This window comes from Gadus morhua, chromosome 12 (genome assembly GCF_902167405.1).
Source record: "Gadus morhua chromosome 12, gadMor3.0, whole genome shotgun sequence".
NCBI classification, from domain to species: domain Eukaryota; kingdom Metazoa; phylum Chordata; class Actinopteri; order Gadiformes; family Gadidae; genus Gadus; species Gadus morhua.
Window position 1 is genome coordinate 14,496,247 of NC_044059.1, and position 18,714 is coordinate 14,514,960.

At 44.1% G+C, this 18,714-nt stretch overlaps 2 protein-coding genes across 5 annotated transcripts in view; both read left to right on the top strand.

Annotated features, from left to right (window-relative positions):
* Positions 1-18,714, top strand: part of LOC115555194 (microtubule-associated serine/threonine-protein kinase 3) — a 266,613-nt gene that overhangs the window by 129,871 nt on the left and 118,028 nt on the right. For all 3 annotated transcript variants that reach the window (XM_030371885.1, XM_030371886.1, XM_030371887.1), the window contains 4 exons: positions 13,320-13,411; positions 13,615-13,823; positions 15,076-15,214; positions 15,520-15,652. In XM_030371885.1, coding sequence (XP_030227745.1) covers positions 13,320-13,411; positions 13,615-13,823; positions 15,076-15,214; positions 15,520-15,652 — 573 coding nt within the window. The remainder of the gene's footprint in view (positions 1-13,319; positions 13,412-13,614; positions 13,824-15,075; positions 15,215-15,519; positions 15,653-18,714) is intronic.
* LOC115555195 (uncharacterized) lies at positions 4,459-11,222 on the top strand. Of its 2 annotated transcripts, XR_003978841.1 has the most exons (3): positions 4,459-5,174; positions 5,290-11,030; positions 11,146-11,222. XR_003978841.1 is itself a non-coding variant. In XM_030371888.1 (2 exons), exon 2 carries the CDS (start codon positions 5,580-5,582, stop codon positions 10,437-10,439), a length of 4,860 nt encoding a protein of 1,619 aa, XP_030227748.1. In that variant the 5' UTR covers positions 4,459-5,174; positions 5,290-5,579; the 3' UTR covers positions 10,440-11,222. The 2 variants fall into 2 exon arrangements, 1 of the variants encoding a protein (XP_030227748.1); XM_030371888.1 differs by having other exon boundaries at positions 5,290-11,222.

The window sequence follows — 18,714 nt, forward strand, 5'->3', positions numbered from 1 at the left end:
AATGACCACGGAAGAGGCAGTGAATGAAGTATTGATTAGGCAGTGATTTATAAGATACCTAATAAACCGTTGGAACACACAAGACCGGTTACCAAAGCAATGCCGGTAAATAAACCCCTCGAAGCCCAATCCCTACGAGAGCTCCCCGCGCTACGGCCATCCGGAGGCGCACTGAGCTTTTGGTCCTGATATTATATATGGAAGGGATAAGCACCTCAAGGCAGGGCAATAAAGAGTTTGATATGCCCGGCTCGTGGACGGCTTACCTTCCACGAGCCGGGCATATCAAACTGTTTATTGCCCTGCCTTGAGGTGATTATCCTGTATATTCTACTTCTTGCTTGCCAACATAATAAAACAATTCAAATAATTTAATAATTATGCTTTTTCTTATTCGTTTTGCATGCTTATTAAATGTATACTCTGTTTGAGTTCATCTCCCTCAAAAAGTTGTCCCCTTTAATTACGATCGATCAAACATGTTTTGGACACCTCAAAGGGTGTCCTGCTTATACAGTGGTCACTTGCCAAAGAAAATAAATTAAGATCATTCATTTATATTTGTATGCGTTTTACAATCCAAATATAAAGTTTTTCACATGCCATAATCAGTGTTGGGGTAGTTACTCAAAAAATGTAATTAGTTACTTATTACTAATTACTTCTGTAAATTGTAATGACATTACTTTACTAGTTACTGCATTGGAAAAGTAACTTCACGACTTATTACTTTACTTTCCTGTTTCTTAATTTACTGTAGATACATGGACAAACATCATAGCCCTATCATCATTTAGTGTTTATTGTATAAATCTATACAAAATAGCATACAAAACCATATGAAAGAACAATATCCCTGTCTGCACAAAGAAATGCCTCACTGTAAAATCCACAAACAACAGGATAAAGTAGGCTATGGTGAGGTCAATCAGTAGCAACACACAAGTTTCAAAACACAGGCTTTGGGAAACATGAGAACAAAAATTAAGTGGTCAACGAAAAATACAAAAAGATCACTTCATCCCATACAATTAAAACAGAAATGCACTTAAGCGGCGGTGACACATGCTGTTACTTTATGTGGTCCAAAGGCTAAATGAACCTGATCTATTTCGCAAGCCATGACATCGTAAGTGTGTCTTCCTCTCACCCTCTTGCAGGCAAGAGCAGCCTTCTCAAGTTTTAAAGTAATGCTGTCTATCCAGTGCACCGTCATTCCTAAGTAACTTTTGTTGTTGGCGGACCAAATATCCGCGGTGGTGGACACATGATCCAGGGAGGACTCGGAAATAATTTTGAGCTTCGATTCCATGTCGGTATAACACTTGTTCAGGTAATGGGAAAATGTTTTCCTGACGGACGTAGGCTTGCGAGTCGCTCGTGTTTTATCTAGTATTTTTCTAATTTTGGGCGTTTCAATAGTCGACAGGGAAGCATGTCTTCTACAATGAACCCTGCAACCAGCCTGTCTTTCTGTGTTACCTACTTCTGCGCTCCAACACTTGAACACTCCTTCGCACAAGCAATCGATCGCTATGGCAACGTGCCGAGGCGAGCAGGCGCTGCAGACAGCACGCATGCACGCACCACAACAGATCAGAACTTTACACGCAGGCAAACACAGCTTGGGTACCGCAGAAAAGCGCGTTACTATAGTCTAGTAAAGTAGTGTAGTTACCGATATTTTAAATGTAATGCGTTACTTTACTTCGTTACCCCAAAAAGTTATATCGTTACTGTAACGCGTTACTTTGTAACGCTTTGTAACGCTTTGTGACGCTTTGTAACGCGTTACCCCCAACACTGGCCATAATTTAGTTTCCCTGGTAACGTATGCTCTTATGCAACGGAAACGTTGTTCACTCCTACAAGATACAATAAACAATCTTGTATCCTCCAGTAAAGAGGACGGACCTTAGCTACGACTTGGCAACGAGAGGTATTCTAGTCCGCTGAGCTTTAAGCCAGAGAGCTAACGTTATGGATTGTACGTATTTATAATTCGAAATTCGTCCCAGCCTTTATACCACAGATACTCTAGGGTCTTTAGCATATAACCGCGTTGTCTGATTACAGTTTAATTAATTTTTTTACAATTTACCAGCCCTCGATTTGAAGAATAATCAACACGTCCTTCGTTTCAATGAGAATCGCGACGGTCTATACTTCCAACATAAAGTGCACATACTTATAATTTGAAATTCGTCCCAGCCTTTATACCACAGATGCTCTAGGGCGGGGGTCACTAACAGGCGGACCGCGGTCCGGGTCCGGACCCAGACGCCGTCCTATACGGACCCGGACCTATAGTCAATCAATTATTCAAATATTTTTACGGGGCGCTTCTATTTTGACCGGCGCAGCGTTTCTAGACATTACGGTACTGGTTTAGGGAATCAGGAAAGCCATTGACCCAATTGCATTCGAGTTAAGCCATCCCACGTGATGCTACTCAGCCAATCGAATCTGTGCATTCCCGGCACAGGCTGCCTGACTCACAGACAGTGAGCGATCATGCGAAAGATGACAGAGAGAAGTGCGAGAATTACAGAGAAAGAAGTCAGATAAGAGTGAGTAATACAGCGGGAGAAGGCAGATAAGACAGCCAGAGAAGAGTGAGGAAGACAGCAGGAGAAGAGTGAGGAAGACAGCGGGAGAAGAGTGAGAAAGACAGCGGGAGAAGAGTGAGAAAGACAGCGGGAGAAGAGTGAGAAAGACAGCGGGAGAAGAGTGAGAAAGACAGCGGGAGAAGAGTGAAAAAGACAGCGGGAGAAGAGTGAGTAGTACAGCGGGAGAAGAGTGAGAAAGACAGCGGGATAAGAGTGAGAAAGACAGCGGGATAAGAGTCAGTAAGATAGCGGGAGAAGAGTCAGTAAGACAGCGGGAGAAGAGTCAGTAAGACAGCGGGAGAAGAGTGAGTAAGACAGCGGGAGAAGAGTGAGTAATACAGCGGGAGAAGAGTGAGTAATACAGCGGGAGAAGGGTGAGTAATACAGCGGGAGAAGAGTGAGTAATACAGCGGGAGAAGAATGAGTAATACAGCGGGAGAAGAATGAGTAATACAGCGGGAGAAGAGTGAGTAATACAGCGGGAGAACAGTGAGAAAGACAGCGGGAGAACAGTGAGACAGAAAAGAGACAGACAGAGTGAGCCGGAGAAAGAAAAATAACTACACATGGCTCTCTCTAAGAAGAGAAAAGTGGACCGCGAAAACAGCTTTCAACCCAGAATGGACACTCATTCATGTTCATTCTTCCCACTGGCAACACAAAATCAGGTTGTCTCATATGCTCAGAGACAGTGGCACTCAAAAGTGCCAACGTGAAACGCGATATGAGACAAAGCACAACGGTTTTCAACAAACATACCCACTCAAGTCTGAACTGCGGTCACAGAAAATAAGCAGTCTCAGAACCCAATATGAACAATCCAACCGGATCCTAACCGATTCATTCACTGCCCAACAACGTGCTAACGAATGTTCCCTCAGAGCCTTTTGGGTCAACACAAAAAGCCATTTACTGATGGAGGGGTTGTCAAGGTATGCATGAGTACAGTAGCTGAAACCTTACTTGAGGGGAAACAGAAAGAAGAGCTTTGTGACTAAATAAAGCAAATACCCATGTCAGCATCATCAGCCACAAAGAAAAGTGAAATGTTAACCCAGGATGTGCTAGCCCAGCTGGATGAAGCCATTCATAAGGTGTGTATGCTTAGCTGTAGATGAGTCTAATGATGTGTGACAATGCTCAGCTGTTAATTTATGTAAGGTTCCTCAACCAAGAAAATGAAGAGTTCTGTGAAGATGTGTTAGGTGTAACTCCCCTTAAGACCAGTACAAAAGGAGAGGACATCTACCTGGCCATTAGGTATTTAAACTCCTGGCAGGACAAGCTAGAGCTCAGTTCTCTCACTGAACAACAGAAAGGGGGGGGGGGGGGTTGGATTAAAGAGGGAAAGAAAGAGAAGCTAAAACTGTTCAATTGTTAAGATGTGTTGTTATGTTTTTGAAATTGGTTGAAACTGTTAAAACATTCACAAAGAAACAGGGGACACTTATGAGGGGCCGTTTAGGACATAACTAATTGAGACACTCACACACATACCTATGAAACACTCTTACACTCACTACTGAAACGCTCACACACTCACTACTGAAACACTCACACATACATACATACTCTTCTGAAACACTTACACATACATATGAGAAACACACACGCATACATACATACCTCTGTGGCATAGGCCTATACACATACATATGAAATGCTTACATTCATACAAGTGAAACATTTATACGTATCTATCTGAAACACTCATGCAAGCACATATTTGTATAAATGTTTCAAATGTATGAATACGTTTTTCAGTTATATGTATGTATGCTCTTACATGAGGATGTGCAAGCGTTTCAGAAGAGTATGTATGTATGTGTGAGTGTTTCAGTAGTGACGGTGAGAGCGTTTCAATAGTGAATGTAAGAGTGTTTCATAGGTATGTGTGCATGAAATTCCAAGGTCAAGGTCGGCATTTAAACCGGAAGGCGGGAACAAAGAGTGCCGGTTTCTAGTGTGACATTTCAGCCAATCAAAGCCAACGGTGAATAGCGTGACTGAAATGTCACACTCTTCACCGCTTAGAAACCGGCACTCTTTGTTCCCGCCTTCCGGTTTAAATGCCGACCTTGACCTTGGAATTTCATGCACACATACCTATGAAACACTCTTACATTCACTATTGAAACGCTCTCACCGTCACTACTGAAATTACTGGTATGAATACTACATGTGAAACGCTTGCACATCCTCATGTAAGAGCATACATACATATAACTGAAAAACGTATTCATACATTTGAAACATTTATACAAATATGTGCTTGCATGAGTGTTTCAGATAGATACTGTTACGTTACACATTTTGAGTTTGTATTAGGCACTTTAGAGCCCCCTGCAGGCCATTACTTGTATTCAGTTCTTTCGTAGATTCTTAATATTGCGTTCATTCTCATTGGCTGATAAGAGTCACGTTGTTAGTCACGTGATTTCAGACGTGATCTGTCATTATTTCGGCAGCCATTTTGATCTGTCATTTGAGCCAGAGATCCACACGGTGAAACATCTTTTTTATCTCACGTCATTCATCCTTGTAAGCCTTGGAGAAGCTTTGTTTGTAAGTAACTTAATTCATCTATGTCTTATGTAATTATTTACGTTCGTATTTCATTGTATTTCACAACTTTATAACTACGTTTTTATAACCAATTTGCATATTGGTTCATTTTCAGTTTCACACTTCTAAACCTGCAACAACTTGTTCAACAACAATCAATAAATGGACATTCAAGTGGATGTCGACAACATCCTCTACGGACTTTCATCATTGATCCTGTATTCAAGTTTTGTTGGGGAAAAGTGTTTAGCTGTCTGGTGATGTGTGCATCGCTACGTGCTCAGGTGCCAGAACAGTGAAAAAACAGCATCACAGCGGGCTCTAAACAACGGATACCTACCGCGATCAAGAGAGATATTCTCCATTAGCCGTTCCAGTGCATCAGTGTGATCTCACTGCGTTAAGATGGAAGAACAAAAAGACACTACGTTAGCAGATGCTACAAAGTCTGTGTATGGTGACTCCAGCTCAAGCTCAAGGTCTTCTTCGGCTAGCCTAGCCGCAGCTAAAGCAAGGGCTAAAGTATTAGCCGCACGTGCCCGTACCACGTTTGTTCAAAAAGAAAATGATCTACTAATAGAAAAAGCTCGTATGGACGCTACTCTTGCTACCCTAAAGCTAGACAAAGAGATTGCATCAGCAGAAGCAGAAGCCGAAGCTCTTGAGTCAACTGCAGCAGAATTGGAGAGAGGCTCCAGAACTATAATTTCTCTTCCAACTCAATCTCCACGTGAAAGAACGTTTAACTACGTTGAGCGTCATTCAAATGCAGCCTCTGAGTCTACACCTACTGACCCAACACGTCAGCCTCAACAACGTAACCCTGCTAACGTTAATAGCACAAGGCAATACAATCAAGACTCCTTCGATAGAGACCTCAACAGATCTAGGCAACCTGCCTTAACCAACCAGGCACCAAGCCCTGCTCCTGATGAAAAACCTCACATCCCCTACCCAATGGGGACACATCAGCCACTCTCGTCCACTCACCCCAGACAGGCTCCTCATACTCACTATGGTGACCATACGGGGTTCGGTGAGGTAGCTCAATTCCTTGTTCGGCGCGAACTATTGAGCTCCAGCCTTACCAAATTCGATGATCAACCTGAGAGCTACTGGGCATGGAGGTCGAGCTTCCTAAACTCCATTAGAGGAATTGATCTCACCTGCAGCGAAGAGCTCGATCTACTCACTAAATGGTTAGGCCCGCAGTCTTCAGCGCACATCAAGAGGATAAGAGCTGTCCACGTCAACGACTCAACTCAAGGCCTGAAAATGGCATGGTCTCGTCTTCAGGAGTGTTACGGCTCACCAGAGATGATCGAAAAGGCTCTCTTTGACAGAGTGGAGAAGTTTCCCAAAATCAACAGCAGGGATTATCCTAAACTAAGAGAGATTGGAGACCTGCTACAGGAGCTAGCATCGGCTAAGCGCGAGGGCTACTTACCTGGACTTGCTTGCTTGGACACAGCTAGAGGTCTGAACCCCATAGTGGAAAAATTACCATGGAACCTCCAAGAAAAGTGGATTTCTAAGGGGAGTAACTACAAGTTAGCGCACAACGTGCCCTTCCCACCTTTCACCTACTTTGCTGACTTCGTCTCCAGAGAGGCCCTCATCCGCAACGACCCAAGCTTCTCTTTTGCCAGTTCAGCTGCTACAACAACTAAGCCAGACGCTGCAGATAAGAAGACAAGAAACTTCGTATCCACCCATATAACGGATGTCTCTCCGGTTTCCGACTCCGACACAACAGAGACTTCCAGTGCTAGGCCTGATGTCAGTAAACAGTGCCCCATCCACCAAAAGCCTCACCCCCTCAAACATTGTAGAGGCTTTCGATCCAAACATATCGAAGAACGCAAGGCATTTCTCAAAGAAGCTGGTATATGTTTTCGATGTTGTTCTTCAAACAAACACGTTGCCAAAGATTGCAAAACAGAAGTGCACTGTAAGGAGTGCAACAGTGACAGGCATATATCGGCTCTTCACGCTGGGCCAGTTCCTTGGGCTAACCAGTCCCCTCAGGCAGAGAACGGCGGGGAGTCGGAACCTCCTCCTACAGTGAACTCCATGTGTACCGAGATCTGTGGAGGAAACAACGGACCTAGCTCCTGCTCTAAAATTTGCTTCATCACAGTGCATCCTAAGGGAGAACCAAACAGGTCAGTGAGACTCTACGCCATTCTTGATGACCAGAGCAACCGGTCACTCGCCAGGCCAGAGTTCTTCAACCTCTTTAACCTTGAAAGCTCAGAAGCTCCCTACACATTACGTACGTGTGCCGGTCTCACTGAAATGTCAGGTAGGAGAGGCAGAGGCTTTGTCGCACAACCTTTGGATGGAAATCTCAGTATAAATCTTCCGACACTCATTGAATGCAACTACATTCCTGAAGACAGGTCCGAGATACCTACTCCAGAAGTAGCAAAATATCACACTCACCTCAATTCCATTGTTGAACACATTCCTCCGCTTGACCCAGAGGCTCAGATCCTTCTTCTCCTTGGGCGTGATGTCCTACAGGCTCACAAGGTACGAGACCAGCGCAACGGACCTAATAGCGCACCATATGCCCAACGCTTGGATCTTGGTTGGGTCATCATCGGTGAGGTCTGCCTAGGCACAGCTCACAAACCCAAACATGCAAGTGTGTTCCGCACTCACGTTCTGGAGAACGGCCGCCATTCACACTTCTCACCCTGTCCGAACCATCTCACAGTTAAGGAGAAACTCACCGTGAAGACCCAAAGCACCAACAGTCTCTCTGAACTGTCAAGCTCACCACCGACTCGCGAAGCAGAGAGATGCGGTTACGATGACTCCTTGGGAAGCAAGATATTCCAACGCACCGAAGATGACAACAAGGTCGCTCCCTCTATTGAAGACAAGCTGTTCATCAAGTTAATGGATAAAGAGAGCTACATCGACGACGGCAACAGCTGGGTAGCCCCACTTCCGTTCCGCCCGTCAAGACCACTTCTGCCTAACAATAGAGAGCAAGCTCTGAATCGTTTCAACTCTCTTTGTCGTACGCTTGGAAGAAAGCCGGAGATGAAGGAGCATTTTGTCACCTTCATGCAACGTATCTTCGATCAAGATCATGCAGAGCTCGCTCCTCCGTTGACTAACAGAGAGGAGTGCTGGTACCTCCCCACATTCGGAGTGTATCACCCCCACAAACCAGGTCAAATCAGAGTTGTGTTTGACTCCAGCGCCAAACATCTTGGAGTGTCTCTGAACGACGTGTTGTTGACCGGACCAGATCTTAACAACAGTTTGCTGGGAGTTCTGATGCGTTTTCGATGTGAACAGGTTGCCTTCACCGCCGACATCGAACAGATGTTCCATAGTTTCATCGTGAGAGAAGATCACAGGAACTTTCTTAGGTTCCTATGGTTCAGGAACAACGACCCTACGGACGTGGTTGTAGAATACCGGATGCGGGTCCATGTGTTTGGCAACAGTCCGTCTCCAGCGGTAGCGACCTACGGCCTCAGACGAGCTGCTCTACACGGAGAAGAGGAGTTTGGTCACGCAGCGAAAGAGTTCGTACATAGAGAGTTCTATGTAGACGATGCCCTCAAATCTCTGCCCTCTGTGTCTCAAGCGGTCGACCTACTTACAGCAGCACGAGGTATGCTAGCAATGTCCAACCTACGTCTCCACAAGATTGCGTCCAACTGTCCAGCAGTTATGCAAGTGTTTCCAACCTCTGAGTCCAAGGACTTGAAGGACCTCGACCTGGAAACTGACTCTCCACCGATGCAGCGCAGCCTAGGATTGAATTGGGACCTGAGCAGAGATACGTTCACTTTTCGGGTCGCCAACACCAATAGACCCTTCACACGTAGAGGTGTGCTCGCTTGTGTGAACAGTTTGTTCGATCCACTTGGCCTGGTGGCACCGATCTCCATACAAGGAAAGCTCCTTCTGAGAGAACTCACCCACAACACCGTCGATTGGGACGAGCCGCTCCCTGCTGAAAAGGAAACCGAGTGGATTGCTTGGAGGGATTCACTACAAGCCCTTGAAAGCTTTGAGACTCCTCGTTGCTACACAAGCACATCTGTTTCCAACGCCCAGCGCGTGGAGCTACACATCTTTTCAGACGCTTCTGTGAAGGCCATTGCTGCAGTAGCTTACCTCAAGGTGCTAGACAACAGCGGCGAAGTCCATGTAGGATTCGTCATAGGAAAGGCAAAGTTAGCTCCGATGTCAGTCCATACAGTCCCGCGGCTTGAACTGGGAGCAGCAGTCCTGGCGGTTGAGATAGCAGAATTGGCTTCAAGAGAGTTGGATCTGAAGTTTGATGATGTGCGGTTCTATACAGACAGCAAGGTTGTGCTTGGGTACATTTATAACGCAACCCGCCGGTTCTACGTGTATGTCAGTAACAGGGTAGAACACATCAGGAAGTTCTCAAGCCCCAACCAGTGGCACTACGTGCCCACCGGCCAGAACCCAGCAGACGTAGCAACCAGACCAGTACATGCAGCACTGCTCACCAACACGAGCTGGCTCACCGGGCCTGACTTTCTGCTGCTACCGTCTAAAGAAGACATCCCACTGGGAACACCTTTCAGCCTTGTGGACCCAGACTCTGACGCAGAAGTGCGATCTCACCTAACCACATGCACCAGCCCAAACCTGGGCTCTCAGCGGTTTGAACGGTTTTCAACATGGCAGTCTCTCATCAGAGCCATAGCCACACTCATCCACATCACAGACGTCATCAGATCCAGCACTACAACTGGAAACAAAGAATGTAAAGGCTGGCATCAATGTTCAAAAGCACACACATCCGACAATCTGTTGAAGGTAAAACAGGTCATCATTCGATGTGTTCAAAAAGAAACCTATCCCACTGAGATGTCCTGTCTGCAGCAAGGGATATGCATTCCTAACGACAGTTCACTGAGGAAGTTGGATCCTGTTCTCGATTGTGACGGACTCTTGAGAATCGGTGGCCGGCTTCAACGCTCAAGTCTTACCGCGGAGGAGAAACACCCTCTCATTGTCCCTGGTCGCAGCCACGTCGGCGCTCTACTTACCAGCTACTACCACAGGAGAGTCGAACACCAGGGCCGGATCTTCACGGAGGGAGCTATACGTGCAGATGGCATTTGGATGGTCGGAGCCAAGAGGTGCATCGCAAAGCTTCTACACAAGTGTGTCACGTGTAACAAACTCAGAGGTAAAACAGCAGAGCAAAAGATGGCCGACCTCCCTCCAGATCGTCTAAGTACAGAGCCTCCTTTGTGAGTATGTCTCAACCCTCCAGAGTCGTTCTAAGTGGCAGAAGAGCCAGCCCAACATCAAGGAGGGAGACCTAGTGCTTCTTCGCGATACTCAGCTGAAGAGAAACCAGTGGCCCATGGCATTGGTGACTAAAACCTTCCCTGGAAGTGACGGAAAGATCAGGAAGTTGGAGCTCAAAGTAACTAGAGGAGGCACTTCCAAGACCTTCCTTCGCCCTATCACTGAAGTGGTGGTGCTGATGACCCCTTAGGATCAAACAGACTCTCGATTGACCCCCAGATGTTTGGTTATTTAAGGTGTTATTGTGTTCAATACCAGGCGGGGAGTGTTACGTTACACATTTTGAGTTTGTATTAGGCACTTTAGAGCCCCCTGCAGGCCATTACTTGTATTCAGTTCTTTCGTAGATTCTTAATATTGCGTTCATTCTCATTGGCTGATAAGAGTCACGTTGTTAGTCACGTGATTTCAGACGTGATCTGTCATTATTTCGGCAGCCATTTTGATCTGTCATTTGAGCCAGAGATCCACACGGTGAAACATCTTTTTTATCTCACGTCATTCATCCTTGTAAGCCTTGGAGAAGCTTTGTTTGTAAGTAACTTAATTCATCTATGTCTTATGTAATTATTTACGTTTGTATTTCATTGTATTTCACAACTTTATAACTACGTTTTTATAACCAATTTGCATATTGGTTCATTTTCAGTTTCACACTTCTAAACCTGCAACAACTTGTTCAACAACAATCAATAAATGGACATTCAAGTGGATGTCGACAACATCCTCTACGGACTTTCATCATTGATCCTGTATTCAAGTTTTGTTGGGGAAAAGTGTTTAGCTGTCTGGTGATGTGTGCATCGCTACGTGCTCAGGTGCCGGAACAGATACGTATAAATGTTTCACTTGCATGAATGTAAGCATTTCATATGTATGTGTATATGCCACAGAGGTATGTATGTATGTATGCGTGTGTGTTTCTCATATGTATGTGTAAGTGTTTCAGAAGAGTATGTATGCATGTGTGAACTTTCAGTAGTGAGTGTGTGAGCGTTTCAGTAGTGAGTGTAAGAGTGTTTCATAGGTATGTGTGTGAGAGTGTCTCAATTAGTTATGTCCTAAACGGCCCCTCACAGACACTCAAGCAGCTGCTATACTTTATTTTATCTTTCAAAAGGAAATTATATATTTTATCTATATTTTAAGATTATTATTATATTTATCTTCACCATTTTGATTTTAAATGTAGCCCTTCTTTTCCTTGAATAGATTAGTTTCAGTTGAGTCAGTTGAACCTCCTTTAATAATACATATCTTCAGTATTATTGACTATAATTGTATAAAAGTGGCAATAAACATTGTCGAAATGTTATTGAATTGTTCTACCTGTATTGATCAGTGACTGTATCAATACAGGTAGAACAACTGACTGTATTGACAGTTGTTGATTACATGCAGACGTTGATACAACTACTAGGCTACTTCAATATATATCACACTGAATGATGACGCAAGTTAGACATTAAGATGTTCCGGACCTTTGCTTGAGGAAATTTTCTCTAACTGGACCTATTTGAATTTTTGTTGAATACTTTTATTTTTATTTTTTATTTAACCTTTATTTTTCCAGATAAAACATTAAGAACAGTTTCTTATTTACAATATTGATCTGGTCCAAGAGGCCCCCCCTACTCTAGGGTCTATAGCATATAACCGCGTTGTCTGATTACAGTTTAATTCATTTTTCACAATTTACCAGCTCTCGTTTTGAAGAATAATCACCGCGCCATTCGTTTCAATGGGAATCGCAACGGTCTATAATTTCAACATAAAGTGTACATATTAATAATTTGAAATTCGTCCCAGCCTTTATACCACAGATGCTATATTGTCTATAGCATATAATCGCATTTTCCGATTACAGTTAGGTGCATTCACACAATTTACCAGCTCTCATTTTGAAGGCTGAAATACAAGCGGCGTATTGATCTACTATTTGATGACGCTGTGCACAGTCAGCAGCAAGTATAACCGACAAGTCAGCGGGCAACCTGCCGGGTTAATGCCCTCCTCCCGGCCAATCAGAATCAAGCATTCTTAAATGAAGTAGAATAAACAATTAGATTATATTATATACTATTATAGCTCCGGGAGTTGCAAACGGCAACAATCACTTTCTCCTCCATGCTGCGGTTCGTTTGGCCGGTTGAACATTGATTGGCTGTTACGTTACACACGTCACTCAGTGGCCACGCTGTTGAACGCTAATTGACTGTCATCACGCGAATGTCGCGGCAAAGTTTAAATATTTGAACTGGAGCGAAAGTGTCGCGCTACAAATCCAGGTGAACTAGCTCGCCAGTGCCGGGCAAAAGTGTCGTGCTGCAAGTCAAATCTTGTCGCAGGTTTTCTCTAGCGAATAATTTGACCGATTCGCGCCTCTACGTACGTCAATTTGTTTGAAATGACATGAAATTTATTTTATTGTATGTATTGTTGTATGTATGTTTAATGAACAATACACACAATGAAGAGAGTACATCTTTCTCTCATTAACTCACTCACACGTTATGTATTTTTCACTTTTTCACTCCAAGCACTGCAATACAAAAATTTTCAGTACTCTACCCACCACTGCCTATCAACAAAGGCTTATTACAAGGACCTTAATATAAAGCATTACCGAAATATGAATATTGAATATTATATGAATAAGTAAATGTAATAGAATGCACCAAATATATCAGCACACAAAGGCTTAATATTACGGTTATTTTGACCTAAAAACAATACCCCAATGGAGCTGAACTGATACTGTGGTAGGGCTTATTCTCTGTAGCTACAGGCTATTGAAAATGCTGATTTTCTGTCTCTGTCTAGAACAAGTTTCCTCAGACTCTCACTCCAACACGACGGAAACCTCTGGAAAGTGACTTTGAAACCATCAAGTTGATAAGCAACGGGGCTTATGGGTAAGGAATAGGGATAGGATTTCCTGAATATTCTACCTAGATATACCAGGATCACCAAAGAACAATGAAGTTTCATTACCACTTTGTGGGTGTTATTTTCAAAACCTGTGGCTATTTGTCACCTGCCTCCCTTGACCCCCTTGACATTGTTTAAAAAAACGAAATCCCTTGAACATGATTCCTGTCCGGTATGTCGCCCCTAGGGCCGTGTACCTGGTCCGGCACAAGGAGACCAGGCAGCGCTTTGCAATGAAGAAGATCAACCGGCAGAACCTGGTGCTGAGGAACCAGATCCAGCAGGCCTTTGTGGAGCGAGACATCCTGACCTTTGCCGAGAACCCCTTTGTGGTGTCCATGTTCTGCTCCTTTGAGACCAGGAGACACCTCTGTATGGTCATGGAGTATGTGGAAGGTACTGTGGACGACTGTGAGGCTCTAGTTTCATACCAGGGGTTGGGTTCGGGGGGTGGCGTTGACGTGTAGTAAGACTTAGGATGCACTCACACTAAGCAAAGTTGCACTGTACCCTACTCAAGTACATTTAGGGGGGGGGGGGGCACTTTTTTTTATTTGGACCCATTCTACAGCCCTATCTCACTGGCGTTTACACAAGCAGGCGTTTACACTCCCCGAGGTAAATTGTCTGCTTGAGCTACTCGGCTCCGCGGTTCCAGGGGGGGGCTTGGGTAGAGGTGTTGCTGCGCTGTCTCCAGAGAGACAACGCAGCGATATGATCATGAGCAGTTCTAACTGGAGAGAAAGTGAAATCCGCAAACTGCTGATCATGTGAGAGAAGCAGTCGTATTAAACAAAGACGTTGAAAGATGGTGCGATCTACGAGGGAGTCGCAGAGGAACTGTCCTTACGAGGCTGTTGTCTGGATAAAAAATAAGTGGTCAGAAAAATAAAGAATATGTTGGCGTTTTTGCACTTGTAAATAGTAAATCGTGTTTGTAGCCTACACTCAGACGTGAACTTATTCTTGCATGCGGGTGTCTTCATTCATAAAACAATAAAAACATTTGGGAGTATGCAAATTATTTTAAAGAGGTCTAGACTCCCTGCGTAGCTCCGCCTTCTCCAGTGAACAAAGAAAGCCTGCGCCTTGAAGAATGGGGGATTTTTGATCAAACACTCAACTTTGCTATTGCACCAACGTGAAACTACTCGTGAACCGCTTGCCGCCATGTTTATTGTTTAATGGGGTAGAAGGGTCGCATGAACTATATGTCATCCACCTCAGATTGCATATCCGTGCGTGTGCGCGTGTCGGCTCATTAGCATCTGTACCGTGGCCTGAGCACATCTCTCTGAAGTGTACTCAGGCCACGGAATTGAACTGTACTTGACTACGGATGGCGATCTAGACTTTAGGAGGTAAACGTACTTGGGCACGGTACAGATGGCCTAGTGTGAGTGTGCCCTTACAGTCGTTTGATTCTAATGTTACATGCAAATGTCCCCTCAGGAACGTAATGGCCAATTAGATATGGGCAATTCTTTTCTATTATGTCTTTTAGACAATTTTATCTAACGTAACTGAGAGTTAACTTTATTGGTTGGAAGCCATACACTTTTTGTCCGGATGTGAAACCCTGCAGCCTCACAATGTAAGAGAGAATGAAAACATGGTTCATGATTTTTGTCTGCCTGCTTGTTTGTAGGTGGGGACTGTGCTAACCTTCTGAAGAACATGGGTCCTCTACCCGTGGAAATGACCCGCATGTACTTTGCCGAGACGGTGTTGGCCTTGGAGTACCTCCACAACTATGGCATCGTACACCGGGACCTCAAACCCGACAAGTGAGTGTGTCCCTGCTTCAGAGGCTTTCCCTCCACACGCAGTATTAGTCAGTACTCCTACAGTGGCGATGGAAACACTTCACTTAACCCGGTTGGGATATTCAGGTGTTACAACAGCAAAAAGTTGACGTTAGTCAGTGCTACTGTGCTTGCTCTAGAGCCAATAATAGAATAATACTGCTGCTATTAGTCCCTATAGAGTTAGATATTTTCCTCTTGTGTTTTTTGACCTTGGTGCCTCCCACATTCTTGTTCTCCACCTTTTTAATCTAAATCCTTATCCCCTCCTCTACCTCTCCCTCCAGTCTGTTAATCACGTCCATGGGCCACATCAAGCTGACAGACTTTGGCCTGTCTAAGATCGGCCTGATGAACCTGACCACCAACCTGTATGAGGGACACATGGAGAAGGACACCAGGGAGTTCATAGACAAACAGGTGGGTCCCTTGGTCCTTGTCTCTCGGGAGTCTTTGAGGGTCTGAGGGATGTATGATCGGTTTGTGAAACCCTTTGAGACTCAATATTCTAATAAAGATTTAATCTGTTAAACTCAAATTCACGTGACATCCAGACATGGGCGTCAGTTTGGTTTGAAATTTGCTGGGGACAATGAGGATGCACTCTTTTTTTCTATCTTTAGTGCCGGTAATGAAAGGTTCTGAAAGACGGCATACCCATGTAGCTAATTACTAAGGAATAAAATGTATACAAAATCATCTGCCTGCCATGTTTATTGAAGAAAACGTTTCTTAAAAGCATCGGACATATGACTCACTATGTTCTGCTCCATGTATCCAATGTCGACAACGTGAGATGACATAGCTAAGCTAACAACATAAACAAGAGGAGCTAGGAAAGGAAATTAATTGCGTGTTTAAGTTCAGAAGGGCCAAACGTGTGGCTACACAGCACTACAAAAGTCGGCAAGATTGAAAAAGAAAAAAATATTTGTCGCACATCATGAGCTGACTGTTCTCATTTCACAACACGCATTCCATCAAAACTAGCCTACATCAGGCATTCTGACCAAAACTCATGCACTCCCCCCCACAATTATTCCAGAATTCAAGCAAAGCAAGAATGACCAAAAGTCACTTTGTGTCAACAACAGACTGACTCCACCGACTATCAATTGCAAGTTAAAACAGCCGACCACTTGAGTGCAAAAAAACACAAAAGACCTCGCCACAGTACCAGCAAATCTTAAGCAATAAATATCGTGTCTTACATTTATTTATGTGTCAGTGGTCTGCAGATGCATCCCGTGGTGTAGCCTACCACATCCATTTAGTTCAACAGGTTATCGTTCTGATACTGTCCATGGTACTAGTGTGACCTTTGTAATACTACTTCTGCTGTTATTTGAATTAACCTCAGGAGGACAGGTCGGATGGAGCACTGGACTGGCTTTATTTCTTAGATCTGCAACATGAGACAGTAAACACGAACAGTGTGCAATTAATGGAAAAGCCTTGCAGTCTGTTCTCGCTCGCACCACAGCGTAACAGCATTTTACTTCTAACAGTGATCGTATAGTGATAACATTTTGTTTGAAAAACATACTTGTAAACAAAATATAAAAACATAAAAGATCCTAATGGTCTGTAATAGTGAGTAACAGTCAATAAATAAATGCTATTATTTGTTGACAACATTCAGAATTAGCTCAACTTACATAACATTAGTCTAACATCAAAACAGACTCAGTTTTGCAATCACAAGTCCAAAACACATTGAAAAATCCAGTGTAAAAGAGCACTCAACATTGCATGTAAAACAGTACAAATAAACATACCTGCAACATGGGACAGTAAACACGAACAGTTTGCAATTAATGGAAAAGCCTTGCAGTCTGTTCTCGCTCGCACTGCAAAAGAGGAGCTTGACATTAGCATATACAGGTCACGTACACCTCGTGCTGAGAGTAGCTAGCTAAAACATTCCTCGCACATGTTGGCAGCTAGCCGAAAGACAATTCACACACTACGGCAACAATTTGTCACAAAGCAACATAACTACAGGTTTTACAAATGCCTCCTTAGTCAAGCATGTTATACAACAAATGCTGATAGTTTACACATCATATGAACCGTAGTTTTCATTTATAAGTGACTTTATGTCCGAGCGAACAGAACAGCAACTTACCCATAGCGTAACAGCATTTTACTTCTGAGCGCGAAACAAAATGCCCAGCATTAAGTGTGAAACTAACTTCCGCTGTGGACTTTCAAAATAAAATACACAAAAAAACCTTTTGTTGCAGTCCCAAGTTTGACAGGAATTTAACATTAAACCCAAGTTATTATTTACACTGTTACATACACCCCCTTTAAATTCTGTTAAACTTCAGACAAATCCAGAGTTGCTCAAATAGAAACCATATCACTGATGTAAATTACAGTCAATACAAAATCCTCCCTTAAGGAGTGCAAAAGGATCAGGTGGTACCAAGCCCAATACTTTTCACAGAACAGTAGAAGATGCCATATACACCTTCTGAACATCTTGTTCAAGGCAATACACATTGCATACCCAAGTTCACAAAAACAAACAAATAGTACTTGGATGTAGCCCATACAAAACTGGGGGGTAAAAAAATCTCCTGGTCATTTAGACCTTAAACAGTCTGTGAAAGAATTCATGCACAGGACTTGAACCAGGAAAGGTACTGTATGCTCAACCCTTTGTGTTGACATCTCATGAATCAACTTTTTGGGAGGTCTGACATGTCTCCCATATCTGGTAGTGACTGCACCACCCGGGCAGGCATGAAGACTGTGAGGTTGTGAACAAATAGCAGTGTTTTCATCAACATCTTCTGTGGGAGTCAAGTGAGACATGCCTGGCACAGGTAAATGAGCAACACTGGCAGGGACTGAGTCAGGCGAGTGAGCCGCACTGACAAGGACTGAGTCAGGGGAATGAGCTACAATGACGGACACTGGGTCAGGGGAATGAGCTACACTGACGGACACTGGGTCAGGGAAGTGCATTAGCAAGTCCAAAGTCCGGTTGTAGCCATCTGCATCGTTCATCTCCACAGAGTCTCGACCACTTGCACATGCCACATCCTGGTTATCTGAGTCCACAAGAGAGGCAGGAGTTTCATCCACGGCAAGAAAGTAAACTGGGACTCTCTCTCTGCCGGTAATGGCATCTCTTATTCTGTACACGTTGATCACCAGACATCACAGACACAACATCATAAGGTGTAGAGTCCCACTTTTCAGCCAGCTTCCTTTTTCCTCTTTCACCACGGTTGGCCAACAACACTCGATCACCCATAGCTAGTGGAGAGCCCTTTACTTTGCGGTTGTACAGCCTGGCATGACGTGCTTGCTCGTCAAGGGTGTGTTTCTGAGCAATCCGCGAGGCTTCGCTCAAGTCCTGCTTCAACCGGAAGACAAACTCATTATGGCTGATCACTTTGTCATCTCGAAGCACATGCTGGAACATGATGTTGATAGGGAGACGTGGAACCCATCCATACATGAGGTAA

Coding starts and splice junctions, on each gene's coding strand:
- LOC115555195 (XM_030371888.1), top strand. CDS start 5,580: ATGGAAGAACAAAAAGACACTACGTTAGCAGATGCTACAAAGTCTGTG.